This window comes from Cervus elaphus, chromosome 31 (genome assembly GCF_910594005.1).
Source record: "Cervus elaphus chromosome 31, mCerEla1.1, whole genome shotgun sequence".
In the NCBI taxonomy this organism is placed as follows: domain Eukaryota; kingdom Metazoa; phylum Chordata; class Mammalia; order Artiodactyla; family Cervidae; genus Cervus; species Cervus elaphus.
The window spans coordinates 26,755,581-26,779,928 of record NC_057845.1 but is presented as its reverse complement, the minus strand read 5'-3'; the positions used below and the strand labels follow the sequence as shown (position 1 = coordinate 26,779,928).

Here is a 24,348-nt window from a genome sequence, read left to right as displayed (position 1 = left end):
CGCAATTACAGAATATTCTACATGCAAACAAAAATGATAAAGCACTGTATAGATTCAATGTACATTTCAAATCAGAATGTGAAATGATGAAATCTCACAGGTTTGTGGGAACAATTTAGGGATTTATGTTCCCAGGACATCACATCCCATACCTGTTCTTTTCAGGACTATATTGTTTTGTTTTGATTTTTCTTTTTGATTTTAGGTCAAGACGAGACAAGCTCATGGGGCATATGAAAGAATAGCTTTGACAGCAATAAACATAAATTTCAATTGCTTTATTGCCTATTGTGAGCGGCTTCTTTGGAGTTTTGGATCAACAGTTCATTTCATGTGCCATGAAAGTTAATATGTTGTACTTTTTTGTGACAATGATTGTGATTTTGTTATTACAATTGCCAGAACAAGATGATAGTATTCTTGCTTTATCCAGTATTATTTGATGATAGAGCTATTGCCTTAAGCAGAGGTATATGGGCTCATTATGCTACTAAGGATTTTACCATTGAACATGTGACCTGTGTTTGTTTTCTGGCAGCCAGTCTTTTGAAGGGGGAGAAAGCATCATTCTAGCTGGGGTCTAACTTTATACTTGCTAAACTGCCTGAAGTTACAGGTTAAAAAATAAAGTGAGAAAAAAGAGGGAATGCTTTAAGAAGAAATCATTTTGTGTCTATCCATTTTCTTTAAATATCTGTTTATCTCCTTTATCCATGTGGATGTAACTCAAGTAAAATATGAAACAGCAAGAAGAGTCATTGGCTATACTTTATTAGCCTTTACTATATGACTTAGTAAATATGAAATATAAATCAGTATTAAAGATTAACCCTTTGAATTTAAGGTTATATACCTCGTGTACTGTCCCTGACAGAGAAATTGATGCTGTTAATGCACTTAAATACTATATCTTTATCACACAATTAGAATAACAATTTGTCTTTGTCTTCATGCAGTATTTTAATTCACATTCAATAAAAACATGTTAAATTAAGAGGAAGCTTCTGGTTAGTGCATTTTAAGGCAGCTATCCATATTCATGGGCCATATACAAAACTATAACTGTTTTTCCAGCCCAGTGAGCTCTTGATTGTTCCCGGTATTTATTTTCTGTCTGTCTTCTCAGCTGGGTGATACTGGTCGATACACGTGCATTGCATCAACCCCCAGTGGTGAAGCAACATGGAGTGCTTACATTGAAGTCCAAGGTAAATTTGATAGTATTTTACCTTAAAGTGAAGCTTGAAATGTAGTTGTTTACTTCCTGGTAAAAAGATGAAGTGGATGTCTTGAAGTCTAAGTAGGGGATGGATATTTTATCTACATTTATGTTCTTCTCTGTGTAAGCATCTTTCATTTCTTTCTTCTTTGTTAGAATTTGGAGTTCCAGTTCAGCCTCCAAGACCCACCGACCCAAATTTAATCCCTAGTGCCCCCTCAAAACCTGAAGTTACAGATGTCAGCCGAAATACAGTAACGTTGTCATGGCAACCAAATTTGAATTCAGGTGCAACTCCAACGTCTTATATTATAGAAGCCTTCAGGTAGAGCAGAGATGGTGTTTCCTAGTTCTCTTTTTTGATTTACCATTAAATGTGCATATTCTAACTTGTATATCTATCCATAGCCATGCATCTGGTAGCAGCTGGCAGACCGTAGCGGAGAATGTGAAAACAGAAACATTCGCCATTAAAGGACTCAAACCTAATGCAATTTACCTTTTCCTTGTGAGGGCAGCCAATGCATATGGAATTAGTGATCCAAGCCAGATATCAGACCCAGTGAAAACACAAGGTCAGTATTGATTTACTTAGCCTTGGGACACCTAACTTATCTTTAGATGTTACAGTTATACAAATAAAATCATTTGTACTACATGCTAAGATTATATATTTAAAATATATCTGTTTAAGTTGCTCAATTAATTTTTAAATCATGGTGTCTGCAAACTTTCTTTTCTTGACTATGCACTCCATGACTTGACAAATAACAAAGAAATGTTTCTCATTTTATAAAGTCACAAATCCAGTGAGCAAAAATATTATGGGAATATTTTCAGAATATATTCACTTTCTTGATTTTTAAATATGACTACATGTGAATGTAAAATCTTAATCACAAATCTTTTTGTGATTTAATCTTAATCACAAATCACAAAATATTTAATTGTATTTAAAATTAAGTAAATTTTGTTTATGAGATTAATATTCATGACCTTTGGAATGAGTCTTGAACATCACAAACATAATCAAGTAACACTCTCTAGAAATCACACAAATGTAAGAGATAGTTGTTCTTAACCCCTCTGTCCAATTTCCTACAAAGCATGGAAAAGAATAATCTAGGTCTGTATATTCTTTGGTCTATCTTTCATTGTCAATTATGTGAAACATAACATATTAAACTTTCCAATGGAAATCATGTATGTGTTCATCAAAGCTGGGTTAAAGAAACAGATACAAGGAAAAGTGAACATGTTGAAGCTGCTTCTAAACACATTTGAAATTGGAAATTTTTTCACTTGAACCACATTCTGGATATACTGCTTTTTATTGTCTTTCATGAATAGGAATTATTTTTAGCCTTCAACAGATTATTATCTCCTATTCACCTTCTTGTTCCTCCTGTTATTTTAATGTTTAAGCAGTGGTAAAACTTATATATCGAAAAAAAGGTGAATTTGAATCAACCTGTACCTTTTATTTCAACATATTGTCATCACAGTTAAAATGTACTTTATTCATATAAGATTAGTAAAGAAAGGTTAGCTCTAGATGATAGGAATTAGAAATATAAGATTCTTTTGTCAACATACAGAGGAATCATAATGTCTCTATCTTTGTGTATTTCCAAAGCAAAAATTGAAACTTAGTTACAGTGATAGAAACAAATTGTACACAGAAATACTGAAAGATTTAAATTACTTTTTCCAGGTTTGAGAGAGAGTCTAGCTGCCATGTGGGGCATTTTGTCTTCTCTAGAGAGTGTATAAACCTTTTGAGAAGGACGTTTTGTTTCAGAATTCCCAGAAAAAGCAAACCGAGCTATGGAATACGCCCATGTCTGTTTCTTGCTGTGTGAAATCAACACACCCAAATGCATATATTTGCTATTATGAGTCACTTCACCAGTAGCTTTAATAGTCTCGGAGCCTGCCTTAAGGCAGTTTGAGGTTTTCAATGTTATATACGCATTTGTAAAGAATGCAGAAACTGGGACAGCTGTAAACTGAACTGAAACTTTGGTCTCCAGTGTAGTGGTCTCTACCCAGTAGACCTTAGTGAAAGTTTTTGATTAACTGTGATTCTGTCATATACACATATGAATGATTTTGTAAAATACATCCTCAATTGTAAATGAGGAGTAGTTAATGATTTATCTGTTAACTTGTTTTTAAAAATTTTAATCTACTTTCCTTTATACATGATAGCTAGTAGAACAACCTAAATGAAATGAACCCATGTCAGCTGGAAAATTGGAAACAGTGAAACAGACATACAGTTTTGAAATCAAAGAATTTGTTATCTCAGCTCCTCAATCTATTAGCAAGCTAGTGAGTCCTGAGCACTGGTTCCCTTAACTATATAATGGGGCTAAAAATCCCTACTCCCATAGGATTGGACAAGGATTAAATTAGCCAATTTTATGAATATGCAGGACTCAGATTTCTTTTCTATGTTATACCATAAGACTTTGTCATTTGTCATTGGATTTGTATTCCTTTCAATGGACTAAAAATAAGGGAAGTTCATAAAATTTGAGAAACACAGCTCATATGCTGAACGAGAGAACCAGAATTAAGTAACTCGACAGACTGGAATGATGGGCCAGCACTAACAAGATTAAAATTAATGGAGCAAATTTAAAAACCTGGTACTTGAACTTAGGTTTTAAAATTTAGCTATAGAAGGATAGGCTGAGGATACTGGGCTTAAAAGGAGTGTGTGCATTGGGTGTGTTGAGGGCAGGGTCGGGGGGAGGCTGACTTCAGTGTTTGAAGTCAATTAGAACACCTCCCAGAGCCAACTGAGTGAGTAGTTGTCGGAAAATCAAATGTAGTCTTAGCAGAATTAAATGCAGAGCAAAATCTGAACTGGTCAGATCACGAATAGAGTAATGTGTTCTTTTTTGAGCACTACAATTTCAGGTAGAATTTTAAGATATTTAAGAGGAAGACGAGGATGGTTGGGGAGGCTGCATTGAAAGCCAAAATTCTTATCACTGGAAAAAAAAAATCCAGAACTTGGCACAAAAAATATCCCCCAAAATAATAAAGTTAGACTAGGCTTGATATTTTTTTTTTCCTTAATATTTTAAGAGACTTTTGTGTGAGCAAGATATGCTTATACTAACTCCAGGCACCTAAATAAGACCAGCGAATGGAAGTTAACATTGAGTCAAATTTCACTGTCTAGTTTTAAACGGCTTTTGAGACACAGTGAAGCTGAGCTGAGTCAGACCATAGCAGGAGCCTGGGACGAACCTGGGAAAATCCAATTGACAGAAACAGAATGCGTAAGCAGTTGGGGAAGAGCTGAGGTGGAGGGAATTCAGGAAAGACTTGTTGGAAATTGATTCACAAGAAGCAGGCAAGCTTCTTGTTTTCATAATTTTTCTTTTTAGTATTGTTGGACTGATTGATTGATTTAGCTGCATTAGGTCTTAGGCGTGCCCCATGGGATCTTTAGTTGTGGCATTCAGACTCTTAGTTGTGTCGTATGAGATCTACATCCCTGACCAGGGTTCAGACCTGGCCACCACATTGGGAGCGCAGATTGTTAACCACTGGACCACCAAGGAAATCCCAGCATGACTTCTTTAACTGCTTCTGCAGCATGGTTGCAAGAAAGTCTTCCCCAAGTGGAGATTCCTATGAGTAAACTGGGTCATAAGTTAAAGTTGCACATATATAGGGCATAGTTTCTTGTTCAGGAGTCAGGTAGACCAGTGTCACAGTAACCCTATCCCAGGGTGATCAAAATGTGCTCTCTCAAATATAAGATTTGATAATGCAAGGGAGATGATATGAGCAGCTAGCAGGTGGGGTGGGGGGATTGGAGACATTGCTGAAATGAAGGTGGTTGTTGGCACTGTTAATACTATTCTTTATCTACATTCTGTCCACACAGCATTCTTGAACCTTATCTTTTAAAGAATGTGTACACAGGCGCAGAATGTACAGGATACCTATACAGGATAGGTCTCTAGGTAATAAGAGACCAATTATTGTAAATAATGATATGGGAGGACCTGAATAATCCCACCCTCAAAGATCGTGTTTAGGAAATTCCAATACTGGGGAAATGGCAGGGGTAAAATCATATCTAAGATTTCCTTCAAGTTTGATTCTGAATGTTGGGAAGACCTTTTACATGATAATACACTTCTTTCAGGAGGAGAAGGAAAACAAGAACAATAAAGAGACCAATTAATAAATGCCTCAATATTATACTGTTAAACCTTACTTTTTATTTTTCTTTCTTGTGAGGAATTTTCTGAAATAATGTTCTATTTCCAAGATGGTTACAGTAGGCAAGAGAATCTAGAAACTTTCATGAGAGGATTAACTAGCAAGGTTACCTCAACCAGAGAAATTAGAGATTGCCATGCAAATTATAGTAGTTACCTTTAAAAATGATTACTGACATGTTTGAAGATACTTCCTAGAAGCCAGACGATTTCCCTGAGGATGGAATCTTACATATGAGAGAGCATATTTAGAAGCTAATATGTATAATATGTGTATGTGTTCCATAGAATAATTCACTTCAACTCAGCTCGTGTTAATTAAACACATTCTATATGTATGTCATTGTGCTAGGTATTCTGGGTTCATAAAAATGGACCCAATCCCTACCTTCAACAAAAGGACTCTATATGCCTTAAGAAATTCAGTTCTCACAAAAACACTCCAAAATGACTTCCATTATACTGCCGTTTGACAGATGAGGTAACTGAAAAACAGTGAGGTTACAAAATCTTCCCAGTGTTACATAGCTGTCAAGTGGCTGAGTTGGGGAGTTGCCAATTCTGTCCGTGAATGCCACTCTTACCCTAGAGATAGATGGTAATTAAGTTCTACGAGCAATGGAGACTAGTGAGTAGGGAAATATACCTGAGATGGAAAACTTACAATCAAGTATTTTCTATCTGCAGTCTGTGGCCTGAAGACCAATGTAAGCCAAAGCTATTCCTAATGTATGATAAAGTATGAGAAGCCAAAACTCAGTTTTTCTCATTTTGCTTACTTATAAGCTTATGTCAGGGGCTCAGTGTGTGTGTGTATATATATACGTATGTATGTATGTGTATAAAATCAAGGATTTACATCAAAGATTCTTGAATAGCACTCTTGATCTGTCGTCTCTTTCATTTGCCTGCCTTCCCTGAACTCCATCAAAGATACTTACCAACCTCATTTGTAAAAATTTTTATTGAAGTATAGTTGATTTACAGTGCTGTGTTAGTTTCAAGTGTATAGCAAGTGAAACAGTTATACAAATGCATATATCCACTCTTTTTAAAATTATTTTCCCAGATAATTGATCTCACTTTTAGTATCCATGTTTTTGTTTTCTATCCAAACTCAGTTCTTTATTTAATTATTCATAAAACTAAAATTCTTGTTTCTGTTGCTTATGAGATGGAAAATAGAATATATGTGCCAAAATACAGTATATGAGAAGGACAATTCTGGATATAAAAGTATTGATTTTCTTCTCTTGTTCATACTAATATAAACAAAGCAAAGCATCTGTATTTAGAAAATCTCTGTAGAAACAGGCAACTTTTATCAAGTACAGACTTTTTAGTAAGTTTAGCAAAAATACTTCTTTGTTGGGAAAAAAAATCCAACATAAATGAACACTAATAGTTGTTTTAATTATTACTATATTCTTGATCTCCTTTCTAAAAATGTTGATATTTTTGAGATTTAAAGCTCTTTATTGAACCTTTTTGACAGGGCTACAATAATTAAAGCAAAACAACCATCAATTAAATAGATGTTAAGTACTCTTTTCTCATCAGATTTATTCTGTTCTATCCTGTTGATGGTTTCCATACCCCGTTTTATAACCACTAACTTATATCTTATTTGGAAAGATATCCAGGTTTATCTTATAAGATGAGGAGTGTCTTATTTCTTTTTGTGCTTGCTTTTCACTTGGGTGTTTCCATTCTCTTCGTTACTCATCTACTGCGTCACAAAACCTGGATATCTCCTTTCTTGCATAATTAGGATCGCTACAGAAGGTTATGTAACCAACTCAGAGGGGATTGCACTAAGCCGTTCATCCTAGGCAAGAAAGCGATCATTACGTGATTAGGAGGAGCCGTCAAACGCTGCTGTTTGCCATTGTTATTTTTGCCACCTGCTCTGTTTTGCTTTCTATATGCCCTCTGCTTGTTATCTCTCTCTGTATGCTGTGTCCTCCTGATTCTAGTAAAAAGGTTCAGTTGTTCCTATTTTCTTCTGTAGCACAGATTGGAAGTATTCTTCACAGTTGGAATGATTCTTCTTTTCTGAGATTTTCTGTGAATGAAAGGATTGTTTCCCCATGCTTTTATTCAAGTCAGAAACATTGCCTAGGCTTTGACACAGTCTTCTGGGATTGTTGCAGATGTTCCCCCAACCAGTCAGGGGGTGGATCACAAGCAGGTCCAGCGAGAACTGGGAAATGTTGTTCTGCATCTCCACAACCCCACCATCCTTTCCTCCTCTTCAATCGAAGTGCACTGGACAGTGAGTCATTGTTTCTGTTGTAATATTTGATCTCAGTTTTAATAAGCAGATGACTTTTTGGGGATCATTATATGAAAAATATGCATATGTATATAACAGATAGTTAAATGATATATATCTGTTCCTTACTTCCCCACTAATGGTAATTTTATAATGTAAGCATTGTTGTGGTAGCTATGAAATAGTTTTAAACAGAGAAAACTGTTATCTTGCATGTATTTTATATTGTGCTGCAGTAATGAACTGGGTTGGGAAGATCCCCTGGAGGAGGGCATGGCAGCCCACTCCCGTATTCTTGCCTGGAGAATCCCATGGACAGAGGAGCATGGCGGGCTGTGGTCTATGGGATAGCGAAGAGTCAGACATGATTGAGTGCCTAAAAACACACACAATGAACTTTACCAGTCTCAAAGGAAACAAGCTATATATTCCTAATACTCTTCAAAAGAGTATATCTAACTTATGGAATTATTAACATATGAAATTTTTTCACTGAGAACTATTTCTAAATCGCATTAAGTAGTCTTTTAAAATTAGAAAATGGAAAACACTTGTTGTTTCCTCATCCCCTTGACACTGACTTATCTCTCGATGTCTATCAGAGCACTGCCATAGCACACCATATTTCTGCATGAAGCATAGAAATTAATAGCTAATATTATGCATTAGACTGCAGAAGTGGACAGATTACAAAAGATAGTGATTTGTTTTTCATATTCTACTTCATATAGACTAGAAAACTGTGAGAAGAAGCCAGATAGAACTTTTTTGCCTTTTGTCACATTAATTTTCATGATTTTCTAAAAAGTCAATGGAAGGCATGAGTGATTGCATTTTATTTGTCATTGTAATAGGTGGACCAACAGTCTCAGTATATTCAAGGATACAAAGTTCTTTACCGCCCATCTGGAGCCAACCATGGTGAATCCGAGTGGTTAGTTTTTGAAGTGAGGACCCCAACCAAAAATAGTGTGGTTATCCCTGATCTCAAAAAAGGAGTCAACTATGAAATTAAGGCTCGTCCTTTTTTTAATGAATTTCAAGGAGCAGATAGTGAAATTAAATTTGCCAAAACCCTAGAAGAAGGCAAGTATAATGAAATGTGTGATGACTATGCATTGCAAAACTTTCATTAGGCTTTTATTAACTTAACTGAAAATTTTTAATGGTAATAGTGACATTATTAACTGTCTTGGTAGTGAGCATTATATTTTGTTAATAGAAGTTATTTAATTAGAATTACTAAAAACTAAAGTCTATAATACTTGACTTGCTTTAAAAGTGGCCTATATAAAAATGTGCAAATGTGAACATTGTATTACTTAATGACATATCTTGGATATATCTAATTATTCAGAACTAAAATTCACATTTAAAGATGTAATTATCCTCAATTTGCTTGTTTTTCCATTAATTTTTTCATTCATTTATCAAATGTTATTTTGAGTGATGATTTGTAAATAAAGTGAGTAATGTCTTGGTTTGCCCAGGACCTTCTGGGATTAACATTTTATGGCTCATGTCCCTAGAAACCCCTCAGCTCTACACAAACCAGTATGTTTAGCCACCGTGTAACTGGAAATTAAAATTAGTATTTACATAAAGGTTACAAGTTACATGTCACAAGTATAATCTTTAGAAATAACAAGAATTGTTCCTTAATTGTTCCTTTGATTACAGTAAATTATAATACAGTTAATGTCATGGATGGTTAGTGTTTATACTTTTGAACATTTTAGGGAGAACATGGGACTATGGTAGGAGAGAGAGGAATTCTCCTGGAATGTTTTGTGGAGATTATATATATAACTTTGGTTGTAGAAAATTCACAGTAACAATAGGTTAGCAGTATTGAGGAAAAATTTAAATAGTTTGGGACTAATCAGACTTGGATGAGATATATCTTTAAAAACTATATATATACATATGTATATATAGACATAAACTTTCTATGTTTTGTTTAATGGTTTAAATGCCTGCTTTCAATGTTTTCTAGTATGCTTATTTATAAACCTGCTCTTTAAAACAATTTAATAGCACCCAGTGCCCCACCTCAGAGTGTAACTGTATCAAAGAATGATGGAAATGGAACTGCAATTCTGGTTAGCTGGCAGCCACCTCCTGAAGATAATCAAAATGGAATGGTCCAAGAGTATAAGGTAAATACATGTACAGTAAAAAAGCAAACTTGGTTATATTGGTCATGGATGTTTGGCGCCATCTGCTGGTGTGCACAGCAACAAATTATTTTTTAAATATTTGTTTAGTCAATAATTGTGAAATACTTTTTTCTTAAGCCATTTGAAACAAAAAGTAATTTAAAAGAGAGTATTTGCCTGTTCACAGTATATATAGGTGCTCACACAAACAACACATGTAAAGGCTAATCAAAATTTCTTACCGCCCCCCCCCCCCCCCCGCAAATCCATCTTAAATGCATTTGCAGAATTAGTTTGCCCCACGGAATTGTATCAGATATGGTTTCTTTCTTTCTTTCCACACATTTGGAATTTTGTAACACTGGAGTTAAGTTGGAAAAATTATTTTAGTGTGCCTAAAAATTTTTTAATAAATTTGTTTTCATCTTTCAGCATCTCTAAACAAAATTTTATGTCTCAGAGGAAATTCAATTTTAAATTTCTGTATATGTTTGAATGAAATTTTTTAAACATACGATATATTGAAAGTAATTTAATTCAGTGATTCTAAATATTTATTTTTACCTGTGAAGTTAATCATCTCTAATCATTGAATTTAGAAAGGCTTACCTAGATTAATTTCAAGCAAATATATTCAAGCATGCCAGAGTAGAATAAAATTAAGTTAGGGACATGAGATTTATCCTATTAATGAATAAGCGTTATAGCACAGTCTTAATGAGCTATGTTAAATGAGTAAATGATAGATTGAATTAGGGAAGTCACACAAGAGAGTAAATTTCACTTGTATTTTTTCAATATGTATGTAAACACATTACATACTAGAAAACTTTTTAACTGCAAAATGTATATTTCTATAGACAGTGCCTTATATGTCCATGATACCTCAGTATTTTTCTAGTTACCAGTTGAATTATATTTACTGAATTGCCTCATACATGTGAAAACTTACCTGTTTCTATTGATATGAAGTTGACGGTAAGAAAGTAAATACATGTTTATGTTCTACAGGTAATTGCTTGCTAATATCAGAATTACTTAGGGAATCATTTTCCAAATATAGGTGTGTGGCCACCATTCTGAAAGATTCTGATTCAGTATCTGTAATAAGGCCCTTGTTTATATACTTTGGTAGATCTTTCCAGGTGATTTTGATATGTACTTTTGAGAAAGGCCTAAATAAAGACCATAAATATACTTCTGAGTACCAAAATAATTTGTACAATGGCCAAATATACTGAGCTCAATTTTAGGTATAACATTTTATTTTAAAATGACTTTTAAAAACAAACTAAAAACCTCTTTATGAATTTGTGTATAAATTTAAAGGGGTGACATTTTTTAAAAGTATTTAAAATGCTGTTATAAACTCACTGTGTGTATTTTAGGGTATTTGAAATTGGATCTTCTACTGTAATTGAGTGGTTAATAGGTAAGAGTCTCTACACTTTGAAGAACTTTCTCATGAGTTTCAAGATTATTTCAATACTGGGATGCCATGGTTCAGTCTGGAAAAATAAACTGTTATAGAGATTTTTAAGCATGTAGAATAAGGCGATGTCTCAGCTCTCAAGCAAAATTGTGTTAATGTAGGCATTTTCCCCTAAGAGTCAAAACTCATTTCTCTCCTAAAGAAATGAGAAAGGGTGGATTTCATTTAACTTCATGGTCAATTTAAAATAATAAAATGCCTTTCACAACCTGATTGACTGGTACAAAATCAGTTTGTGGCTTTGGTTCAGCTGTGTAATGTAATTGGGGGAAAAAATCACAAAGGACTCTTTATTTCCAAATGATCAGACCCTGGTATGGAGTCTGACCATTTGTTGGTATTATGCATTGAAACTATATTAAAATAATATTAACTTTCAAAGCAAAAAAGATTTTTGCCCATGTGAAAGAGGACACTGACATTCTTAGATTCATTTTAAATCCCATTTCCTATTACAGTTTAAACAATAGGCTACTTGAAAATAATCCTGCATCTTGCTTGAGGACATCATAAAGAATACAGAGCATGTTTTACTATTGCATGGATCATTTTCTTATAGAAATTGAGTCCAGATACTGTCATGCATCATATCCAAGATCAACAACATTGCAAAAGATTACTCTAATAATTCAATAATCCTTTAGAGAAATTTAAATTAAGGATTATAGCATAGTTCGGAAATCTTAATTTCCTAAAAATAATTTCCTACCACAAATATCATCCAAGTTAATGAGAAATACAATAATTTTCTTATTATAATATTTTTCTTTCAAATCAAATATGTATTGTTATTAGGATCTTGTATTTTATTTTATCAAAAACTGATTAATATTACCATAAATACAAGATCAGAGTGCTATTTTTCTTTCATTGATAATAGTTCAACATCCTATAGATGGAATAAATCTTAGGATGATCCTTACTCTTTATGTTCAGTTTTATTTACTTTTTAGGTCTTGGTGGTCTGGAACACATATTTCAGGAAAAGACTTCTGTAATAGGTCCGGCCTCCATCTCTTTATTTACTATGAACTTTTTATTTTGTATTGGGGCATAGCCAGTTAACAATGTTATGATAGTTTCAGGGGAACAGCCAAGGGACTCAGTCATACATACACATGTATCCGTTCTCCTCCAAACCCGCCTGCCGTCCAGGCTGCCACATAACATTGAGCAGAGTTCCATGTGCTAAACGTGTCCTTGTTTTATTTTTAAAAACCATGTTTATGCCAAGATAGTTTAAATTATTCAGAAACACTCTCTCTTTTAAATCAACTGCTTCTTGGTTTTGACATAAAAAGTGATGGCGCTGTGACAGCACCAGGTAATTTTATCCCAGAGAAGTGTTGAAATAAAGTATTAGACATTTTTGTTTTGTGATATCTGGTATTATGCCTGGTCTATAGTAGAAATGCAAATACTGAATGATGATAGGTAAGTTACTGTTCTTTATCTGGATATATACAGGTTTTTGCAAGTTCCTTTTATCTTTTTCTGGCGTATAATACCTTGGTTTTTTTTTTTTTTTTTTAAAGCAAATCCTGTTGATAAGCATTGATAAGAACCAGGGTCTTTGTAGAATCATTTGTAGAATCGCCTGATATAATCGTCTGTAGAAACATTTGTAGAATCACTTGATCTAATCCTTTACGAGTGTATAAGAAAGTTCAGAGAGGTTTCTAACGTACTACTAACACGAAGTTCGACAGGAAACATCTTCTCAGAACTAGATCTAGGGGAAAATGACTTTGGAAACTTCCTATATTAGGCTCATGATAGATCTGAATTCTGTCTGGGTCTAAAACCACAATACTATGTTGATCTTTATGTTCACTTACATAACTGTTGTGTTCTTCTTACAGGTTTGGTGTCTGGGCAATGAAACGCGATACCATATAAACAAGACGGTAGATGGTTCCACCTTTTCTGTGGTTATTCCCTCACTGGTTCCTGGGATCCGATACAGTGTAGAGGTGGCAGCCAGCACGGGGGCCGGGTCAGGGGTGAAGAGTGCGCCACAGTTCATCCAGTTAGGTGAGTGCAGACAGACCTGGTTGGAAAGACTTACCTCTGTACCCATTGTCCTCCTCTTTTTTGTACGTAGTGGAGGCAGCCAGTGCAAGTTGCAGACTATGTAATGTCGCAATAGAATTACAAAAATAAGATTGTTAGCTTTATTTTATCTGTCTGTAATATCACACCTAAATTTAAACTTATCCGAACAAACATTTTAAATGGTATTTTGAGCAAAAGGCTGTAAATATTCAGTATCATGCTTATTCTGCCCTATTGAATTTTCTTCCATCTGTTCAACAAATACTCTTAATTGAGCACCAATGATACCTCCTTGGCTTTCCTGGTATCTCCTTGGTAAAGAATCTGTCTGCAATGCAGGAGACCCACGTTCGATCCCTGGGTAGGGAAGATCCCCTGGAGAAGGAAATGGCAACCCCTTCTAGTATTCTTGCCTGGAGAATTCCTTGCACAGAGGAGCCTGACAGTCCATGGGGTCACAAAAGAGTAGGACAGGATTTAGCAACTAAAAAACAACAAGGGATACCTCAGGGAACATGAAAGATGTGGTCTGAGTAAAAAAAAATATTTCTATGCAAAACTTGAAGTATTGGAAGTTTAGAGCAATATGCAATTTATATTTACCACTTTTGTCTATTTAAAATTGCATGTGATAACAAAAGATAGACTGAGATGTTAAAGAACATTGAAATATGGTAAATGCTAGTTACTTAGAAAGTTAAAAATGTAATGTGCTTCAAAACTAGTTAGAGGAATAAAAAACTGGCAGAACAATTAGTTGCCATATTTTGTTATAGCGACATAAACATAAAATTCAAATTTATCAAATGGTTCAGTCAAATCTAAAAGAAACAACAACAACAAAAAAACAGCAACAAAATTGTAAATGGAAGGGGGAGAGAAAAGGTGTTAAGAGATGATATTTAAATTTCATGATACTGAGAAGCATATAGTCGACTTTGTACCTTCCAGATCAGAAGTTAAGCATTAGTAGTATTTGATGCCAGCTGCTAAATTATGAAAAAGAATCAGATACATGAATCTTCGTATATTACAAATAAGTACATAGTATTGTTTCATGTTGGTAATATTGATGACATCCTAGAAATTGTCTCAGAGCAAAATTAAGAAACATTCTACTTTTAATAAACTTTGTTGCTGTACATAAGGAAATTTACATTCAATTTGGAAACTGTTGTTGATGTTCCGCTGTCAAGAGAATACCATCTGCTGTGCCGGATAAACTTGCGGAATTTCTGTAAAGTGACACGGAGTCCACCTGAAGTCCAGCGATGGAGATTCTCAGGTTGATGCCGCTTCCAAGGTTGACCCTGGGCCAGCAGAAAGGAAGAGAAGACACATACAGTGTGGGGCAAGGTTTAAATGGAAACTGTGCATGTCGCTGCTGAAAAGAGCTCGATTTTGTGATTCCAAGCAGATGAATGGGAGCACTGCAAAATCAAGTCACTGGCTAGGGAGTTCCCCCCTGAGAGCTCTATGCTATGAGAGAACCATTCAAGCCTCTAGTGGAGAGCTTGTCTCCTCTGCTGCAGACATGGGCCAGAATTTAATTCTGAGAATATCTTTTACCTTTAACACCTTTTTTTTCAGCAGAGATTATAATATGCACAACTTTTAAACCAAAAAAAAAAAAAAAAAAGAAAGATAGCTTCATGGTTTTATTTCTGGTTCATGTATTCCAAATTTTTAAGCAGTATAGAAAACAATTTTTTAAAAATTGCTTGATGCATCTATTATAGTATTACCTAAGGGAGAAAACAGTCTAAGCATAGGTCATTTACTCACATAGTTGCCTAGTTTTATGAAAAGTTAGTATTAATTTACTAAAACTAAAAGTTACATGGCAATGACCCTGTACATTGTCATGTCATTTGCCTATTTTTTACATAATATATGACTTCTAGTTCTGGGTTTTCAAAAATGAATTGGAAAAAAGGACCATGTGTAACTTTATTTATTTAAGATTTAAATCATAGGATTTAAGGATCAAATTGGTTTTCTTGAAATTATAAATGTGTTCCAGTTTTCCATATCTTAATATAGCCTCAGCTGCAGTGAGACAAAGACTGAGATTTTGAAGGGCCATTTTAATTCATTAGTCACACCTCACTTTATTCTGCTAAGCCCATCTGGTCGCCTGCATGGAACCCCTCTTAGCTGTCTTCATAAAATCTGAAGCCACCCAACTTAACTTTGCACAAATAGCCATGAAATCTATAAACCTAGCAGATATAAAGGGTGTATTAGAAATAAAGAGAATAGATCGGGTTGGTGAACTTTCAGAGGATGAAGTGCTCTTAGGATAACCATGGATAAAAGAGTCTGCAACATGAAATGAAACTTTTCAGTCAAGAAACAGTTGAAGGCAGGTGACAGCAACTGCTTGTGAAAATAGATTTTTCAGCCTTGACCCTCCATAGAATGAAATCTGGAATTCTGTTTAAGAAAAACGTAAATAAAAAACACACCCATACACAACATGAGTAGCAATTTAGCCCTATATAGAAAAGGCTATTTTCCTAAGGTTGTTTCCTTAGCCTTGGATGCTATTTATTTTACCTGCCAGTGTCTTATCAGAAAGCAATATCTTTTACTAAGAAAAAAAAAAATCTGTATTTTTTCCATTTAAGAAATATTATTTATAAACAATGAGTTATTCCAATTATTTTTCTGGAAAAAAGTTTTGGACTGGAACAAATGTTTCTACTTTAAAGCAGGTGGTTTTAGCAGAACAATTTTAGAGTCAAATGATTTAACAATTGTAGGAAAGCGCCAATTCTAATGAAATAGGCAAACACCTTCCCGTTTGACCAGATGTTGTAGGGCAAGAACGTTAAGAGTGCAGATACAGATAGTAAGTAATTCTTACAGATAGTAAGAATTCTGCCACTGGGCATCCTCAGCATTGGTATCTCTTAGTGCCCACAAAGTAGGTTATTCCTTGATGATAAAAGAACAGCTTTCAGACTTCTATAGACTTTGCAGACTGCTCTGTGTGACTTGGTAAAATGGTGGGCTTGAGCAATGAGTCTCTTAGGCTGAAACATAAATGGGAACTAAGAGAATTTTAATAGCCATAATTCCATCAGTCTTAAATTCTTGAATCGAAGTAGCTGAGAGAAAATAGGAGCCTTTTCGACTATTCCTAACACTTGATCATCTTGTCCATATTTAATGTTCTTATAGCTGTCTCTGGCCATGGTTTTTATTTTAAAGGAAAGTTTTCTTTAAGAGTTCCATGGCGGATCAGTGGTTAGAAGTCTTCATTGTCACTGCTAAGGGCTCAGGTTTAAGCCCTGGCTGGGGAACTGAGATCCCACAAGTCACATGGTGTGGCCAGAAACAGAAAAACAAAAATTCCATTTAAACAAAAAAACCAGACTTATAGTTCTTTCAGTGATAACATAACCTCAGTTTTTCATTGGTTTTTAATGATCCTGAATTTTTATAGACCCTTCTGAACATAGTTTTAAATAATGTGTTTCTGAGGTAGTTAGGAGTCTTAGTTAGTTAGGACTTAGGTAGTTAGGACTATTCAAGGGTGGGGGAGAGGAGATGCACCCCACACACACACGCACACACACACGCGCACACACACACACGCACACACACAGTCCATGGGGCGGCAAAAGAGTCGGATACAACTTAGCAACTAAACAACCATTCAGTACTCCTTATTTGTATTCTTGGGTTAAAGTATTTCACTTTTTAGAAGTGTAATTTGTATTTTATCTCAGTTTGCACTTAAAATCCCATCAGTGAACTGCAGTTTTCTGGAGTAAAATATAGAAATTGTGAGCTATTATCTTTGTTTTTAAATATATTCCATAAAATTATTATATTTGTTTTGAATTCAAATCAATATAAAGTGAATATAATCTAACCCCCAAATCTCATGAACTCTTTTAACTGACAATGGTGCATGTTGCAATGAAAAGCAGAAATTATTGTCCAAAAATTAACAACATAATGATGGCCATTTTATGTATATAAGCGTGTGCTTATTGTCTCACTGAGTTTTAAACCTGAATGAACCCAAAGATGGCTTTTTCAGATTCTCATGGAAATCCTGTGTCACCTGAGGACCAAGTCAGCCTTGCTCAGCAGATCTCAGACGTAGTGAGGCAGCCGGCATTCATTGCAGGAATCGGGGCTGCCTGTTGGATCATCCTTATGGTTTTTAGCATCTGGCTCTATCGACACCGAAAGAAGAGAAATGGGCTGACTAGTACTTATGCGGGTATCAGAAAAGGTATTACCTTTCCTAAATTTTTCATATTTTACCATGTTTACATAGCTCTTGATTTCAATGTATGACTCTAAGTTATTCTTGATTATATATATTTGTATCCTATATTAATTATTTTAACATATAAAAACGTGCAAAACTGCTTTTATTTTATTGCAATATCTACATATAAACTCCACTTGGATATCAGTACTAAAATAGGACTTACCTGTTTCAGGCTCAATTTCTTTAAAATATATTTTAGTGTAGGTCTGCACTTGGTTATGATACCATTCCCTTGTTCTCTTAGGAAATTACTTTATTGCTTTCCTGGAGGAAAATTTTTAATCTCCATGTCTCAGGAATTATAAATCCAAGCTTTGGACTGTCATAGAGCTTTAAAAGGAGCGTCGTTCCCCTTTGTGAAGTGAAAGAGATTGTTTGTAAATAATTATATTTCTGATTATTTCTAAAATAATTGTTTCTTAATGAATATGGAATGCTTGAGTGAATAATGTGCTTCAGTTTGCAGAGAGAGAACACTTAGTACTTTTTTATTGCTATGTTTAAAGTTGCAGAGCTGACTATGTATGTACTGTTGATGGACAATGATGATTTTGTTAAACATGTGTCTGCAGTTTAGAAGACAAAGTTTATTCGGCTAAAATTATTTACAGTTTTATGGATGAGCCAAATAAGCTGAGGAATTTGCAGACACTTTTGCCACATATTCTCAAAGTCTGCAGATTGGTGGTTCATATTTTTCATTTCCTGATGAGTTTCTTATCACTCTCAGACAGATAATCCTTTTCCCCTTCTCTCCTCAAATATCTTCATCAACTCTGGGCTGTCAACAGGGTGATTGTAAGTTTTCAGCCCACAGGCCCACTTTATGTCTTTAGTCCAGCTAAATTATTGACAGTGCTCCTTTGGGTCTCAAAATTGTCTTGGTTTTTGGATGACAGGGTATACATTCACCTGAGTTATAGGGTCTAGAAGTCTAAGACAGCACTTTTGCTGCAAGGCAGATTTAAAGAGGATGACTAGTAAATACCCACTCCCACCATCACCCTCGTTTAAAAAAAAATTATCTAGATATTTCCTAAGTGAACATTTCCCACACAGCTTGGCCATGCCATTTCTCTGAGCAATGATACGGCAAAGTCAGAATTTGTTAGTGCTAGTTAGACCTTTCCTCAATGAAAAGTTCTATTGACTGTCCCTCTGAGCTTGTGAAACAGTCTGAGACAACAGTCTAAAATATTTGTGCTCTCGGTCACAAGGGGTCTTGGCAAGAGAGAGTCAACACAAATTCATCACCCACACTGTGGAAATCGATGAACGTGCCTCTGGCCCATGGCTCCACAGCCGTCTCCTTATGTACATACATTTGCCTTAGCATTATCATCCTTAAATTATGTTTTTTTCAGATATGTGTCCTATGTCAATATTAAAGCAAAAATGTCAGTATCCCTGCCTGTGAAATGGAAAATGGGGGCTGAGAGGTTACTGCGAAGAGACTGGGTGCTCATCACACATTCAAAGAACAGTGTCAGGGCCACGCATTACCATATGAAACCTTTGCCCAAAAAGTAAGGCAGAGAAGGAGTTTGTGGGTATCTGTGTGTTGTGGAGCAGGGTACAGGTGGGCTGCTGGGAATTGTGCTTTGAAATCCCATCTGAATGAGGAAAAGTGACTAATTAACATCTAGACGTAGAATATTTTGAATTTCCAGGAATTTTGTAATTTTTATTGCCAGGAGTATGGTAGCTGTGCAGTTGTAACAATGGAATGCTCTCTCTAGTCTTGAAACCTAAATATGTGACATGAAACCCTCTTCCCTTCTGAAATGTTTCTTTTCCCTTACTAATGCACTTCAAGCATGCTGGGAAATGCCTATGTGCTCTTTCTGCAAAACCTATTACACTAATATTGTCCTTTTAACTAGCTTGTGTTAAGCAGAAATCATAGAACATAATTACAAATGTAATTGGTGAGCATTTGATTCTGCTTTCCTCACCTTGCCTTTTTGGCACTTTTTCATATTTCTGGTTCTAATGCAATTTTAAAAAGTGAATTCTGAAATCTTAAATTGACTGTGCCCGAAACAATGCTGGTCATCCTAAGAAAAAAGGAAGTGAAATATTTAGAAGAAATCAATGTGAAAGAGCCTACTGCCCCATGAAACATCAAGCCAGAGTATGACTTTGGGTAATAGCGAGCATTTTTAACATTTTCCCCCTACATTTATCTGTAGGTATTTCCTCTGCTTGTTCCCTTTGTCCACATAGTGTACCAGCATCACTGGATAAAATGATTTATTTTATTACTGGAAGCTTGAGAATTAAGTTGTCCTTTGGTGAGCCAGCTGTAAAAATCTCATTTAGATGGACCTCTTTTCATCTCTTCTTCCATTCCTTAAACTGAGGTTAGCAGTTGGCTAGGAGCACTGACAAGGACCTTTCATTTTTTCCCTGTGTCCTTGTGATTGCAAATTAATGTTCAGGCACTCCATTCTTGCTTGAGTACCTTTACTTTCAAATGTATGTCTTTTATATTTTTTATGAGGACGAGTTACTATTGTTCTGAATTTTTGATTGTAGCTAAATTACATTGACTCTCTAAAAAGACCTGACTGAAAGACAACACAATAGAATTCTTAAGACAGAGACTGCTATGCAGCGAAAGCAGACAGTGTATAAACTGGATCCCCAGCATTGAGGATTTTGGTTTTTTTTCTTCCTAGTATGCTCAGAGATAAAATGGTTTGGTAAGAAGTGACAGTTGTTACGGACGCGATGGCATTCAAGTCTGCCACCCCAGTGCTCTAATCCTAAAGTCAATTTCTTGTAGACTTTCAAATATGAAGTGGAAAATACATTTTTGGCAGCTTTTTGATCCATGATAAGTAATCAGTATTCTAGTTTGTGTGTATTAAGGATTTCTTAAAAGCAAATTTTAGTCTTCAAAGAGTAATGTAGATTCTCTTGCTTTCTTTACCAGGGCAGTGTTTACTTTAAATTAATGTGAAGAGCTTGGGGAAAAAAAAAGTCAGCCTCCTCCCTCTGTGAAATGTCATGGAAATAACTCTGGTGTTATCCAACAGCCAGGAATGGGAGAAGATAGGATAAGTGGGGGAGGCAAGGATGCCACTTTTGAGGTCTGCAGTTCAATTTCAGGCATTATTGATTAGATTAAGATTTATGACTGCAGAGAGTGAAGATTTTCAGAGGAGCATTATTGTTCTATTGTTTAGCTTTTGGTGTGCTATTTTTTTAAAATGCTCGGCCTACTTCTCGAAAGCTTCTAGGTATAAACTATAATAGCAGAATTAAAGTTAAAACCCCCTATGTATTCTGTCCATTCACAAATTTCTATGATACTAGAAATGTAGCAATACACTCTTTATGCTAAGGCATCAGGCATTTCTTGCCAGCGAAACAGTTCAGTTTGATGGTTTTCTTTGTTGCAGTTCTTTCTTCGCTTGCTTTCTTCGTTCCTTCCCTTTTCTTTCTTCCTTTCTTTCTATCTGCTTCCCTCCCTCCTCCACTCCCTCCTTTTCTTTCGTCATTTTTCCTTTCTTCTTCTTTTGGTCTTCTTTCTACCTTTCTTTCTGTCTTTATATCATTCGCTCTCTCCTTCCCCCTGTCTGTATCACTGTCTCTCTCCAGGTGATGGATGCTCAAGTGCACCTATTATATTAGTTAGTCCACTTTAATAAGCATTTACTTTCAGATTTCTAGATAAGGTTAGGCAAGACCCTGATAATACTTGTTTAAGAACCCATTATCCACTGTTTGGAAATGATTAATAGTAGAGGATTCCTGTCAGTACTAAAGCCATGAGCTAAGTCTCTATTACTAAAAGCAGGGGTCATCCGCAGGCTAACCCAGCAGAGTCCCCACCCCCCCCACCCGTCCTAGAATGTCAGATGCTTCTAAATGGTACCTGCAGAGACAAGCTTCTTTTTTACCCTCAGATTTGGTTTTATTCACATATCAAGAGTGTCAGAACTACTGGCTTAGTTATTTACATTTGTTTTATGTTCAGCTGTCTGCTTGATTTATACTAATGTGATATGTTCCCTTTCTCTCTTCAGCTTAATAACTGGTTTATATTTTGTTTTGATTTTTCAGTCCCGTCTTTTACCTTCACACCAACAGGTATATATTTGCGCTTACCCTCCTCCTTTCCTTTGTTAGTTCGGCATGTGTTGTACTATTGTGTTGCTGTTTTTATTTCATTTTCTTCAGTAAGCTGGGGGGAAAGGACTTACAATGGAAACAGTACTTCATTTACTCATGCCAGGCATGCACTTGAAGTAGAAATGGTTGGTGTTGCTTGTCATCCCTTCAATGCAGTTGTTTATTCATGATTCCACAGTGCATCTGAGCCTTGTTTGCATGTATTTCATTAGATAGGCACACTGTTTCTACCCTCAGCATGATTTAACATGCTAATGATCAATTGATTATTTTAGACTTGGCAGTGCATTTTTTTCCCCTTAACTTAAGCTTTCTGGATTTCCAACAAAATTTTCTCTCCCAAGCAATTCTCTATCCATAGAATCAGCATTCTTAAAGGTAACCAAAATATACAGCACATTTGAAAGATAAAACTTTTCATTTTCCCTAAGTCCAAGTCCTAATATTCTGTTCTATTCAGTTTCTTTCAAAGAGGGTCCTCTTCTTTCGCATCACCTTTAGTAAAAATGTACCTGTGGTCCTGCCTTCTCGGTTTTAATCCAGTTATTATAATCACTGGATGCAGTTATCTCTCCTTAACAGACTCCCAGTTTGAAGTTCTTCTAAGTAGCAGAATTTGGCAGCTTTTAGAAACATATTTGTTCTTAGAAAATGTGTCTGTATTTACAGAAAAGCTAATATTCTTAACCCGTTGCTAACTATGTGCAAATCTTTTTTTGTTATGGCTAAATTTTATACCCATAACTTATTAAGCTGAGAATGCTTTCAGGGGCATTAAAATAAATTTCACTATATATACATGTTTGATGAAAATATAATGAGACATATTTTCTCAAACCACAATAAAAAATAGGTCACATTAATTAATAGTCACAACTTGGCATACATCTTTGTGTGTGGAAAGAAAGGTTTATTTTCACATTTATATCCATCTTACTGGTACTCATATTTCTGGGGAAATGGTCTGGTAGGCTTTTATTTTCCAAAATTTAATATTCTACTTCTATAAAATCATGAAATTACATGATCTGATAATAAATTCAAGATAGAAATCTGAGAATGTAAATGTACAAATGTGTAATAGTTATTATATTTAATAAGAATATACTGAAGTTTGCTTCTCCTTAGTTTTCAAACTTGTTAACACACTAAGAAAATAAGAATAACATATTTAATTCTATACCATCTTTAAAAAAATACTTAGTTGAATCAGAAATCTATTTCCTGTGATGAGTTTTTGCAATGCTTCTAAGTAGAAAGGGAGAAAACATTCCATTCTAGAAAGATGCTCTTGAATGTCATAGCTTTTGATATATAAATGCAAACATGTCTATTAATTGTTCCTTTTTTTTCTGTAACATTCCAGTAACTTATCAGAGAGGAGGCGAAGCTGTGAGCAGTGGAGGGAGGTAATTATCTTGCTGGTTTTTAGATTCTAAGGGACCTTCCAGATATTTCTTCTTGTCTTCCTCGATGACATCACTTTCTCTGCTTAAAAGGTTTAACATAAAGGTGAAATGTGTTTAAATCTTTTAGAACTACTCCAAGAACTACTCCATTCTGCTCTGCTTTAGAACCAAGCATGTTAACACGCAAATGCATTAGATTGGAGCTGGTGCATCTTGGGCAGTGAACACCAGAGGGGGCACTTTAACCAGGAAAGACAGACTTGCTGATTTAGCAAATCATTAAAAGGAGTTAAAGTAATTAAGTGATGGCATTTATGAAGATTAAGAAATATAGCTAGTTAACAGATACTATCAAAGAAAAAGTGTTCATTTGTAAACCTGCTGAACACAGCACTAGCTCATAAGTTGTAGGTTACATCTGTTTGTTTGCTCTTGTTATAAATTCAACATAGTTCAATCTCCATTCACGGGGAAATATGTTGAAATAAAAGGAGAATCTAGGTAGCTTGTTAACACGGAGATTTTTTTTTTCCCTCTAATTAAAATGAACCTCAATCCTACATTTATGATTTTTTGGTAATTATTATTCAGTGAACTTTAATGTATTCACAGAGAAATCACAAATTGATGTGACAGTCGCCTGAAAGGGGCTGAAAGAAGATATAAGTTACGTGAGCCAAACATCTGAATTTTCTAAGATAATTCTTTCTTTTCAAAAATAGCAACTTCTAGCTTAGGATGTAAGAAAAAAATTTTTTTTCAACCAAAGCCATTTTATAATTCAAACTCAGTTAACTTATTGAGTGCCCTGCTTTGTATAGTTCGATAGTATAGTTGCTCCTGGGAAAGATAAAAATAAAACATTATTCCTGAATCTGAGAAACATACCATCTGATGATAAAATCACTGAATTTAGTGTATGACAAAATGTGGTAAAAGAAAAAAGAAACAAAAGCAAAACTTAACCATCTTTAGTAAAATGCTGACAGTAAGTGCTAATCTTCTGTTTTCTGGGTACTGCTGGGGGCTTCCTGTTTTCATACCTGTGAAACAAA

General features: G+C 35.0%; 1 protein-coding gene across 5 annotated transcripts in view; it reads left to right on the top strand.

The window, feature by feature from the left end:
• Window positions 1–24,348, top strand: part of ROBO1 (roundabout guidance receptor 1) — a 443,607-nt gene that overhangs the window by 370,505 nt on the left and 48,754 nt on the right. For 2 of the 5 annotated variants that reach the window (XM_043893139.1, XM_043893136.1), the window contains exons 11-20: window positions 1,127–1,208; window positions 1,376–1,544; window positions 1,628–1,794; window positions 7,623–7,744; window positions 8,599–8,830; window positions 9,782–9,903; window positions 13,258–13,429; window positions 17,505–17,702; window positions 21,816–21,842; window positions 23,251–23,293. In XM_043893139.1, the coding sequence (XP_043749074.1) occupies window positions 1,127–1,208; window positions 1,376–1,544; window positions 1,628–1,794; window positions 7,623–7,744; window positions 8,599–8,830; window positions 9,782–9,903; window positions 13,258–13,429; window positions 17,505–17,702; window positions 21,816–21,842; window positions 23,251–23,293 (1,334 nt within the window). The remainder of the gene's footprint in view (window positions 1–1,126; window positions 1,209–1,375; window positions 1,545–1,627; window positions 1,795–7,622; window positions 7,745–8,598; window positions 8,831–9,781; window positions 9,904–13,257; window positions 13,430–17,504; window positions 17,703–21,815; window positions 21,843–23,250; window positions 23,294–24,348) is intronic. The other 3 variants (XM_043893140.1, XM_043893138.1, XM_043893137.1) reach the window with 2 other exon arrangements.